Source organism: Dermochelys coriacea, chromosome 2 (genome assembly GCF_009764565.3).
Source record: "Dermochelys coriacea isolate rDerCor1 chromosome 2, rDerCor1.pri.v4, whole genome shotgun sequence".
Classification (NCBI taxonomy): Eukaryota; Metazoa; Chordata; order Testudines; family Dermochelyidae; genus Dermochelys; species Dermochelys coriacea.
In genome coordinates this window covers 22,390,669-22,403,762 of record NC_050069.1, presented here as the reverse complement: position 1 = coordinate 22,403,762, position 13,094 = coordinate 22,390,669, and the positions used below count along the sequence as shown (strand labels likewise).

Genomic DNA, 13,094 nt, shown 5'->3' with positions numbered 1-13,094 from the left:
GCAGGGGATTGAACTAGATGGCCTCCTGAGGTCTCTTCCAACCCTAATCTTTTATGATTCAATGAATGACAAATATACAAAGATAAGTTTGTGATCATGTGTCACGGTTACAGGGTGAGCTGCGCTTTTAGAGCCCTTTCAGTCCCTCTTAAGTGCTCCCCTCATGTGACAGGCCTGGCTTCCAGCACTTCATTCTGGGTGGAAACATGCAGTCTTACCACTCAGACTGACCTCTGGGCTGCAGCCCCGTTTACCAGCTGTGTTAACCTGAGGGGCACCAACTGAGGTTGGCACATGTAAGCCCTCTTCCTCCAGGAGCCTGTGACAGAATAAGTTTGTAGTGACACTGAAACAGCTTCTTCAAAACAAAGTAATATTTATTTGCCAAAGGGAACTCAGCATTTAGGAAAAGAAGTTAAAGCAAAAAAAGTGTCCTATATGTATCCTGATTTACCGATGTGCAGCCTTTCTATGCATAGCTGAGGTAGGTCCAGCTTATTCCAGACCTCCCTCTGAGAGTTAGTTCGCATCTTCACAGACCCTCTCTGTCTCAGTCTTATCAGTGTGTCAGCCTCAGTCTGCTGACAAGCCTCTCTCCCATCTCTTTCAGCAAATCCTTTAATTGACTGAGGTCTTTTGATCTTTCTCATTAGCCTTGACAAAGCAGCTGTGTAAGCTTGTTGGCACCAGGTAAGTTGTTTCTCTACAGCTAATAACCTGGCTACTATGTTTTGCTGAGACATTCCTTATCTAGGAGATTGTTTTCCTTTTCCTGCTTGGTTCCTCTAACAACCCCTTTTGATCTTACCCCATAGCAAGTAACTCATCATAAACACACGGAGGTATGCACAATATTCTTAAAAAATAAGATATTTCCCAGTTTGGTACACACCATATTATCAAATGCATGTTCTTTGCTGGTTATTTCTAAAAACTGTCTCTGAATCTATCATGGGCAATGGAAGCAAAAGGAATGGCTCAAACTACAGTAATCACTTGAATCATTTGTTAAAAACACACTGATAATGAAATTTAAAGTTACAATGAAAGACAGTACTCCTTTTCATTTCAGAATATAAACAATTTCACATCTACCAAGTTTTTAATGTTAAAGGCCCATTTTACATACAGTACAAAACTGATAGAAATAAATGAATGGAGTAAGAACAAAGTCTCTTAAAAAACTTGTATGGACAACATGGTAGTTCTTCTGTTATATGCTTGGTCTTTTCAGATCTGTGTTTTTAAGAACAGAGCCAGAGTTCTCAGGATTGCCCTTGTTCATTTACTAAAAACACATACTGAGAGATTCATAATACTGAATATGCACAAATCCCTCATTCTGGATCAGGCAAATACCCTATTTTCTCACTACTGAGGTACACAAAAGGGTTAAATCTTGTAGCCTTGTTGAGCCATCCCACATACAGGGGGACATCTAGCCCCATTGAAAACTGTGAGAACTTCCCCACTGGTGACAAAGGTGGCAGGATTTCACCCACAGCATTCACTATTCCTTTCCCAAATCCTGGGAGACCTAGGGAGTCACCTTCATGATCTCCCTGTCCACGGCTGAACTGAGACACCCAAGACTATTTCCAACCACATGTTGCCTGCCCATTATACTTTTTCATGGCCAGGTCAATAGTTTTAAAACAAAATCACATTCACTTCTTTGAAGATCTTTTAGTTCATCTTTTCTTGTTAAAAACACTTGTTGCAGAACAATAGTTTACCATACAGTATCAACAAAATGCACTCAATGTACATGCACAAAGTAATAAACAATAGTACATGGAGTTAATATTGTCATTTTTAAATGAGCACTACTACGACAGCTGAATTTAGCTATGTATTTGTTCTTACAAGCTCTCAAAATAATGAAAATGAAGTTAGTGTTCCAATTTTAAATCAGTTAGTGAAGTACAGAAGCTTGAGTATTGCCTAAAAATGTCAATGCCAATATTGTAATGGGAAACACTGCTGAAACTATTCTGTGCAAAATACTATACATTAGAGTTTGGTACTTATCTTCAGCAACATGTTACACTTTGAGAATTAGAGGGCCCCCATAAATTGATGAATTATGTCATGTCCATAGCAAAATAACTGTAAATACAGTTAGATTGCTATCCAAAATGTGTTTTATGTGTTCTCCATCTTAAAAAAAATATTAAAGGGACTAATTATAGCTTTTTAAAGAAAAAAACAGGAAAACAGTAGTCAAAAGAAGAAAAGCTTATTGCAAACTGAATACATATGCAGAGGAAGAAAATCAAAGTGTCCTTTCCAGGCAAGACAACTACCTGGATGATCAATTTTAAAGCATTCAAGCGCCACATAAAACACAAACTTATACTGGAAGGAAGATTATACTATGCTACAACAAGGGACATTTGAATTGATATTACATAATTAAGGGGATACTAACCGAAAGTTTATGAGAAGTCATCTTTTTGTGCAAAGTGCAGTTTTGAGACACTACTTTATCAGTACTATCTCAAAGCTTATTAACAAGTTGATCGTATTTCTTTGTTCCTTCTTCATCCATTAGGATTAAAGAGCTGGTACTGCTGTGGCAGGGCCTCTGGAAGTGGTCAAGAGGGAGATCAGATTTACCACCCAGGAGGCGAGCTGCTAATCAAACATGTTAAACAAATAAGGGCTGTAATAAAGTCTTTCCAACAGCAAACAAAACACTTAGTTTCATGGGATTTAATGTAATTGTTACTATCTTTCTGTAGATTAGAAAAACTCATCTAAGAATGCAAAGCTGCCAAAATAAAGTGCCCTAGGTCTACCCTGCTTTTGGTATCTTCTTCCATATTATACATAGAGAGGACCCTCTCCTTTGTAGGCTATAAGGAATTTAAAATTATAGAACAGATGGGTCATATATGGAAATATTAAAAATATTTAATATGGTAATTGCAACTATAACTCATCACTCACCAACATAAACATAAAAAGATTATACAGGGCTGCAAATAAGTAAAATTAATAAGGCAAAAAAGGAAAAAACCCACGAATCTGCTTTTCCAATAAATGCCATCACAGCAAAAGTAATAAACAAAGGTCTAGTTTTAACTGTGAATTATATTCTGCAAATCAGATCCACTAATCCAGACTGATTTTCTCCTCCCCCCTCCCCGCCATTTGACTAATCAGAGAAACCACCTGTTTAAGCATTTTTGGCATGTGCACTCATTCATCTTAAGATAGCTTTCAACAGAAAGATTGAGAGAGATCATCATATTAAGTTTCTAAATTAGGAAACCATGCCTGCAAACATTTGCAAATAAAAAGCCCAGTAGATTTTAATTTAGCCATAGTTGTATGAACATGCATAAATATGCATAAATTCAGATACATTTGTTCTACTCATGCCCACTTCATACATTCATTCCATACATCTCATCTAGCATTCATCTCACACCCACTTTCACTCCATCCCATCTTCCTACCCAACGTCATTACTCATTACTACCCAGACAACTCACTCCTCCACCAACCCCCCCATTCATTCCACTCATTCTGCGTACACACACACACAATGCACATGCATTCTATGCATGCAGCCCCATACCCACCAATTGTACATGCTCACTTCACACACCCATGTATGTTCCACCCACCTGTGCTGAACACATCTCACCCACCCATTACACACACAAAAACATACCCCTGCACCTCATACCCAATTCAATCCATGCAGTCATCCCATCACCCACAAAACCCTCCACTAAACCAGCTCCCACATTACACAAGAAGAGGGAAAGCATACCATAGGCTTCACCATTTATAGACAGAGCCCAGGGCAAGGATGGGGATCCCAGGCGTGATGAAATTGTCCATTCTCCCTTCCGGCATAAAACACCATGCCATGCATGATTCCTCGTTTTCTCTCTCTCCCCATTCCTCCCCGCAATGGCTTCCCACACCTATATGCTTTTGGGAGGGACCAGCTACCCACTATCTCCAGTGTTTGGGGGACTGTCAAGTGAGGGACACTGCCTAATCCACACCCTGGCTCTGCAGGCATTAAACTCTGCTGGCTCCAGCCCTGGCTGCTGAAGACAGTTCCACCCCCAGGGGAGGAGTTTGCCAGCAACAGGGGGTTTCCCATCACGTGGGTATGGAAACCCGACCTACTGAGTAGAGCTACTCCTGGCCAGTATGATTGAAGTCAGCAGAGCTCAGTGCCTGGGATGCAATGTCCCTGCCTCTAAAGGCCGTGGGGCTCTGGGATTTGGGAGGCAGTGGGTTCCCTGTTCTCAGCTACCGAAAGATTAGAGATGGGAAGTCAGCCAAAACATGAAGATTTATGGAGGGGGGGGGCAGGCCATCAGGGCCTTTCCCAGAGACTCCTAAGATAAGAGGGGAGCTGGGGCCAGGGTGGGTAGGTTGATGTCAGGGGCTAGAGACTCATTGGAGGGCAAATGCACGTAGGCAGATGGGGGAGGTCAAGGGGAACTGCAGAGCTGGCAGAAAGCAGCAGCTCCCCAGCCAATTCTAAGACTGAAGAGCTGAGCACTCTACCAGACCTCAAGCCTTTGCTTACCCAGCTAACAGATAGTGGATCAGAGCTTGTGTGCTCCACATACTGAAGATCAGACTGTCCATCAGCTTGTGTAGCAGCTCCAATTGGCTTTTGTTCCCCAGGACGCAAATGAATAGGAAAGAACAACCAAAGAGAGGCTATTTCCCCATATATTAGAGGTATTCCCCACAAATCCATATCATGGTTTGAAAATCTGTAGTCTACAGGGAAACCTGTAGAACTGGCAGGTCTGGAAAGTGTCCAGAGTTGCCACACTGGAATCTGATTTGACTGAAACAGATCTTCAAGTTATATCTTTCTTGGACAGAACACAGCACTGGTTCATACCCTTTGCACGAAGTGTTCAACCTCATTTTTTGTCCTGTGCACTCATCTGGAAAAGACTTCCTGTACGTATCATCACCTCAAATATAACTCTCCTTTTCCAGTTTCATCTTAAGAAATCCCTCCCTTGTCTACAGCTCTTCTCAGCCTATCTGCTATTCTGTACAAAACACAGTTTTATTATTTTGATCCAGTTATCAGAGCACATAATTACTCCATTAGGGGCTCAGCTGGAATTCCTGGAGTTTGGTTGAAGTCCAGGAAGAGAGGAAAGTTATGCTTACTGCAAGTAGGTGCCGTAACTTATTTGAGTGGGTGGTTAGATGAAAGAAAGGATACTCCACACACTAACATTAAACTTGATTCTCAAAATACTGCTGGGAGGTGGGAATTGGGTGACTGTGTATAAACTCTGAAGGATGAACCTGGTAACAAGGCACCACTATAAACACTTACCTTGTCAAGAGGTGATGGCATGTAATGGATGGTTTGTAAGCCACATTAGCTAGAATTATGAAGGAGTGCAAACCAAACAGTGGGGGGTTGCTGAAACAGGTCTATCCTGAGGAAATGTGAAATGGCTCAAAGGAAAAAACTGCAAAAGTGCTTAACAACATCATTCCAAATCACCTGCCAACTGGCCCCATTGATAGTCTGGACTGGAGGACCTGATGAGCAGCTAAAGGATCCTTTTTGGCATGCATTTACAAATTAGGCAGCAGCTGTGAAAACCCAAAACCTACACAGTACATCCAGAGCAGGCAATTAAGTAATAATCCTGTTACCAGATGAAGGTGAGAGGGAATCAGTAAATGTCAGTTGCTACTATAAGTGAAAACATTTCAACAACTTACATTAAATAAAAAGCTAAATGGGTATCTATAAACAAATGTGTGTGAATAAGACAAAGCCACAATAAATTAGTGTATCCATAAAACAACATGCTGAATGTTTTGTTCCCAGGTCTATACATTGTTACTGTCAGTTAATTCCTAAATATTCTGACAGCATAAGTGAATAATTGAGGGTACATTATTTACATTTTTATTTGTATTGTAAAAAGGTTATTTTTCTCTTCCAGTTTTTTTTCTTCATCTCCAAAGAAGAACAAGGAAACATTCCTAAAAGGCAGCCATGGTCACTCCATACTTTACCTAAGGAAAAAAATGGAGAGAAATTAGCAGTGGTTTTCAGAGTCCCGATGCAACACATTTGCACAGTGGTAGCCCCCCAATCCAGGAAATAGGTCTTATTATGCTAGCCACTGCAATAGCACATAATTAGAAACTAACCCTGTTCTGAAGTGCTTACAATATAGGAAGACCAAAAAAAAACCATAAATGTGCAAGGACAGCAACCAAGGTAACATGTCAAATTAGTTCAGTGCGTGGGTTTTTTTGCCCCAAGTCAGGGAACATACAAAGAGTGTGGAGAGGAATATATATGCAGGTGGACAAGACTGACAGTGGCAAGGCACAAGGAGTGGGATACACACCATAATAAAAGAAGAGTGTGTGAGTAAGTGGGGGTGGGAGGGAGCGCAGAAACTGTGAAGGGTCTTGAAAGAGCCCAAGAACTTGAATTTCTTGTAATGAGAAGACTACACTGTGGAGGGATTCAAAAAAGGGGTGACATGGTCATAATGACAGGCAAGGAAGATAACTTAACAGCTGCATTTAATGGAATGGGAGGGAGTGAAGGAGGTGTCAGGGAGGCCAGAGAAGAGGAGGTTATTGTAATCAAATGGGAGATGAGGACCTGTAAGATTTTGCTGCATGTACACAAGAAATAGGTCAGACTTCAAACATTATGGAGGAAGAACTCACAAGATTTGGGCTTACATGTCTAGGTCGAAGGAGAAGTCAAAGGTGATGTGCAGGTTAAATCTTTGAGCAAAAAAAAAAAAATATGGTAATATTGTGAAGTGACAAATAAGGGTTGAGTGGGAAGGTTTTGGGAGGAAAAATAGTGAGTTCAATTTTGGCCATGTTAAGTTTAAACTGATAAGACATCCAGAAGATGTAGTCAAAGAGAGATTCTGTAAAGCCAAATTGGATAGAGGGAGACAGCAGAAAGACAGATTTGAGAATCACTGGGATGAGAATGGAAGCTGAATCTATGTGAATGAATGAGCTCTTACAAAAGATGTATAGGAAGAGCAGCAAAGTAGCTCTACAGTTAACTTTGTTTAAAGTTCAGGAGTCGGACTCTCAAAATTTTAACATTTGGGATTAACAATTAGCATAGGAAAACCCTAAATGCTAGAGGCTGACGAGTGTGCCATTCAAAACATTGGCACCTGTATAAGGCTAGACGATTCATTGCTTCTTTTGCTGCTGGTGGTGTTACATCAGGAGATACAAACACACAGCTCTCCATAACGACTTTCCAAGATAAATGCTGCAATTTTTTTTACCCTAATTTCCACCAAGGTAAACTATTCCCACATTACTTTTTCAACTTTTGCTTGGATATTTCCTTCATGTTGCAGCTGTAGCATTTATTTCATCACAATGAATTGCCACAGAAATAAACTGACAAATTTAATTCCTCCCATTTTAAATGAGTCAATATCAAATACTTCAATTTTTAATAAAATTAAAATATCCAACATTTTCTCTCTGTAAGATGATGAATATCCAGTAATTCTGAAAATGATTTCTATCTTAAGTCTAGGCAGTGGATATTCCTTTAACATGCACATTTTACTATGAAAGGTGTTTTCATATCCAGATTTATATATAAATTAAGGATTGGAATTAGATTTGTACACACTACTGATATATTCCCAGAAAGCATTCAGTAAGTCTGACACGAACAATGAATATAAATACCAAACTCTCTAAAGGACAAGTACTGCCAACCATCACGTTGACTGACTTCACAGACACCCACCTAATCTTACCACCACAGCCAGAGTTCACCGACATATGCAGATTGGGTGGCTATTTTCCACCCCTATCCCTACTGCAGCCGGCCTCTACTCACCCAAACAACTCCAGATCTCTCTCTCCCTCCTCTCCCCCACCCAGATCTGCTTCCCCTCAACTTGACAACAATATTCAGTAATTTACCAAATACCAAAAGCTAAGTATTTGATATTTGGCAAAAATGAAAAAAATTGGATTCTGCCCATCCCTGCTAATGAACAGTGAAAAGTACACACAAACTATACATAAATATATTTACCACGTGTGCACTGAGACGCGTTTGCCACATATCTGCTTGCTTGGGTGTCAGATCCGGAATTGACAGGCCCATTCTCGAAGCCAGAGCTTCAACATAGCCTGCAAGACTAAAAAAGAGCCACATGTCAGTAGTACTCAGGCTTTTGGATTTGAAAATATATTAGCTGGAGTAATGCACAACTGAAGTTAAATTACTTGTGCAAAAGTAGTACTAACTTATACTGTAAAGTTTTTCTTCTTGCATGCTGTATTGCTCACCCACCAGTTTGGCATATAGAAGAAAATATTCAGACTTGAAAGTTCACATTTACATTGTAAGTGCATATTTTTGACTAATTCACTCCCTAATTAGTCAAGCCTTCCAGAAAACCCAAAACTTCATGTAATAAGACCTGGGTATTATTGTAGTTTGACACATTTACAGTAACTTTATGAACAAAATATTTCATCATTTAGCAATGTTTTTCAGTACTAGAAAAAATCCAGTACATATGTAAGAGCTTCCCTCTCAACAATTATTCATGGAACATTCTATCATATCATATATTTGTGCTTTAATAATCAGTTGCTGAGGCAGAAATCAATGTTCAATATGTTTTTTTCCGATGGAAAAGAAAGTAGAAAAGTCTCACACATTAATTTACCATTGATAACTACTCAAGTCTGGAGTCTAAAGACATCTTTCCCCCCTCTTATATACCTTTTTCTTAAAATGTAACAGTACAACTGTAAAATAAAAGTTAGTATTAAAATGTAATGTGAGTATTCAGCATATTTACCATAATCCTTATCATACAAGTAACTACATGACAAACAAAAGTTACCTTTTTAAAAATTAAACTGAAAAAAGAAAATTTTCAGAGAAAAGTTCTTGGCAGAGTTAATCCATTTAGCCTTTTGCAGTATTATAGCTGTGTTGGTCCCCAGATATTAGAAAGATAAGGTGGGTGAGGTAATATCTTTTATTGGACCAACTTCTGTTGGTGAAAGAGACAAGCTTTCATGTGGACACAGAGCTTGACCGCTTCTCTTCCACCAACAGAAGTTGGTCCAATAAAAGATATTACCTCACCCACTCTACCACTTTTGTGATTCTCAAGGCACATTAATACTTTCAAAATATATTAAAATTTTATGAGGCACTGTATTTGTAGATTGCCCCTCCCAATACAGGTAAGTAATTCCAAAGCATTACTAGTTTATATGCAACTCTTCAGGTTTTTCAGTTTTCCAAGAGCAAATTGTTATTACCATGAAATTCTCTATGTAAAGATTCTAAAAGCCTGTTACCTCTTGTCAAAGCTTTGGCAATATTCCAAAGCATGCCTGGAACTTTAGCTACTTGCTGGGGAACACTTGGTATTAACAGTGCAGTGTTTTCCAACTGCAGAGGCATGCAAGTTAAGAAAGCTTTCTCTCTTTTAACCAACTTATCCACCTGGAGGTTAGTCTCACTTTTATCGTTAGGTGCAGATAGTGGGCTGCTACACAGTAAAGGTGGTGGAAATGAGTTTGGGGAGGACTTGGCTTGCCAAATAAGCCGCAAGGAAATAGTTATGGAGCTCTAGGTTGCACAAGTCCTCTGGAAATAAACTCCATAAAAAGGAATGTATTCCAAAGATGCAGGCCAGCTGAACAAACCTGCCTGAAGGCAGATTGTTGGGATGTTCCAGATCACTGTCTAGGCACACTAGTAAACTACATCAGATGGACTGAAGGATGCAGAGTCTATCCAAACTATAATATAAAGTCCAGTTTATAGATTAGGACTGAACAGTTTATAACTACTTCCATATTTTTTCCTGTATATGAAAAGCTATTTGAAGATACTAACACCAAAAGATTCTCACTGTGGGATTTGTTCTTCCAGAATGAGACAGCATTGAACTAACTGAGGCTAAGACAGCATATGATGCTATCCAAAGATCTTGCCCAAAATCTCAAATACTGACTCCACACACTGCTTGTGGCAACTTCATATTCTAGTACAGAATGTATGTCATGCTGAGATGATCAAGGACATTTTTAAGGAACTGCTCTAAAAAAAGCTTAGCATGAAAAATATTAAAATGTTGGATTTATGGCACTTTAGTTATGTTTCTCTTATCTGAACACAGTTTTGCACTTTCTGGGCATTTCATTACTTTAATGCAACTTGAACATTAATGAACTGACCTTAGGGTCAAGTTTTCAGCTGGTTCTCTACTGAGTCTCCATTTACACATGCACAAAAACACATACACATACATACATGGGTCCACATTTTGCAGGTACAAACATTTGTGCAAACACAATTCTAACCCTTATCAATAGGCAACTGTTTCATATTTGCATCTACAGAACACATTGAAATGAATGGGTTTTGTGAATGCAAGCTCTGTTTGCAAGAATGGGTGAAAATTCTATTTATCATCTGCAAAGTATGTGAATATACTTTTCAATGGATACAGCAAAACTTTTAAAGCTAAACTTTAGCTACTTTGCTATATGTTTGGAATGGAGCAAAGGCTAAAATACCGAAATGGGAAGAGAAAAATGAGTGTGAATAAAGATATCGTAACTCCAGCTACTGTAAGAAACAGATAAAGAACAGTTACTTACCTCATAGTAACTGTGGTTCTTTGAGACGTTCTGCACATGTGGATCCCACTCATGGGGTCCACGTGCCCCAGCACAGGGGTTGGGAACATTTTCACTAGCCGTGTCCAGTAGACATCACACATGTGCCCTGCATGCCCTCGTGCCCGTCCCCTCCAAAGGCACAAAGATCACAGAAACCTCAACCGCTATTCAGTTCTTTTTGCCATCCAATGCCACTTGTCATTTATAAGACTCTAAGCTGTGGGGACGGTGGCTGTGTCATGGGATCCACATGCGCAGAAAATCTCAAAGAACCACAGTTACTACCAGGTAAATAACCATTCCTCCTCCTTCACAGTACTGCACATGTGGATCCCACTTATAGTGATCAGCTAGCAGTTATCTGTAAGAGGTGAAAGCCAGGACTTACTGGAAACGAGACGGCAAAACAACTCTACCAAAATGGGTGTCAAGTCTTGAAGCAGAAATTAACTAATAATGTTTCGTAAATGTCTGAGCTAAAGACCTGGTAGCTGTTATATATATTTCCTATATTAGAACTTGACTTAAACATGCTATCTATGAAGCTTACATTCTGGCAGAGTGGTTTGAATGCTTGACAGATGTCTCTTCCTGTTAATATCATAAGCAGTTCCAAGACATGCTAAACCCATTTTGAAAGTCTGTGATGAAATAGCCATCCCTTTTGATTTATCATCCTGAGCAATGAAAAATCTGGTCTTTTATGAAAAGATCTAATGCTAGCTAGGCAATATAACAGGGACCTCACATCTAAAATACATAATTTAGATTCAGCTGGTGAAGAATGAAGCTTTTGTGGGGAAAAGCTGGTAAATGCGTGAACTGATTGATATGAAAATCTGATGGCAGTTTGGAAATAAAATATGGTTGCAGTCTCAGTTACTGAATCCATGTGAAAAAAATGTGTATGGAGGATTAATCCATATGGCTTGAAATATGCTTATTCTACTAGCTGGTGTTAATTGGCACCAGAAATGCTACCTTCACTGTTAGTAGATGAACTGGACAATCTATAAAGATTCAAAGTGGGGACGCCCTTAAGTGAAGAAAGCACTAAATTTAAGTCCCATGTCGAAGCAATCTTTCTCACAGAAGGAAAAAAATGTGAACAATCCCTTTAATAAATCTATTCACTGATTTATGAGAGGGGAAAAATATGCATCTCCCTCTTTTGGAGAATGAAATATAGATATCACTGCCAAATGGACTTTGATTGAAGAGATAAAATCTTGAATGCTTTAAAGGTAAGAGGCAATCTAATATTATTGGAACTGAACACTGAAATGGAGAGTAACCTTTTGACCTTGCCCATAAAGAAAAATGTTTCCATTTGGCCGTGTATTTAGCCCTAGTGCAAAATTTTCTACTCTGAAGAAGAATGGTTTGTACGTCTGAAGAATGCTCTCTGTCTGTTGAGGACATCCAGATATCATCCAGGATGCGAAAGGCAGAGAGGCTGGGTTTGGGTGGAGAATCAGACCGTGACTCTATGATAACAGGCCTTCCAGAACTGTGAATGTGATAAACTGATGACAGTAGCATTTGATCTGAGAATCAAAACTGACAAGGTCAAGCCAGAGCCACCCATATAACTCAAGTCTTTTCTTGCCATATTGTCTAACACTCTTGGAATTAGTGGAAATGGAGGGAAAGCATACATCAAACGGCGTGACCAAGAAATCATGAATTGTCTGTTAGAGATTCCAGATTCTTTCCTGCTCAAGAGCAAAATAGCACGCATTTCCTATCTTGAACTGATGAAAATAAGTCTATCTGGGGAAGTCCCCACACTTGAAAAAAATCAGTTTAGTATTGCATTTTTTTACTTCCCATTTGTGAGATAAGTACGTTTTCCTCCTCCATGAGGCCACTAGACCATTTTTTCTTTTCTGGGAGATGTAGAGCTGTCAGTTTTATATGATTCTGAATGCACCGTTCCCGAAGTTTTATGGCTTGTTGGCAAAGAAGGCCTGATATTGTGCCTCCGTCTGTTTAAGTAATAGGCAGCCATGGAATTGTCCGTGAGAACTTGGATTTAAGAATTCTTTATGACAGGTAGAAATGCTTTGCAAGCTAATCTTACCTCCCTTGGTTCAAGTACGTTTATGTGAACTGTGGATTCTAGATATGTTCAAACTCATGATCTCCAGTCTTGATTTGTGTGTGTTCCCCAGCTCAACTTGGATGCATATGTTATCAAAGTTTTGGGTGCAATCAGAGGGGCAAATGGAATTCCTGCACATACATTTCCATGCATCGTCCACCATTCCATTGAGAATAGAATTTGATCTAGGATCAGCACTTTCACTGACTTAGTGTGGATTGCTGGTCTGTAAACAGTTTTGATCCATGCTTGAAACAGCCAGACGTAACCTGGCAAATGGGGTTACAAATGTACA

At 39.4% G+C, this 13,094-nt stretch overlaps 1 protein-coding gene across 1 annotated transcript in view; it reads right to left on the bottom strand.

Annotated features, from left to right (window-relative positions):
* Positions 1-359: 359 nt before the first annotated feature.
* Positions 360-13,094, bottom strand: part of TMEM65 (transmembrane protein 65) — a 56,372-nt gene continuing 43,637 nt past the window's right edge. The window contains 3 exon segments of the mRNA XM_043507374.1: positions 360-5,995; positions 5,998-6,026; positions 8,061-8,180. Coding sequence (XP_043363309.1) covers positions 5,922-5,995; positions 5,998-6,026; positions 8,061-8,180 — 223 coding nt within the window. The 3' untranslated portion in view covers positions 360-5,921.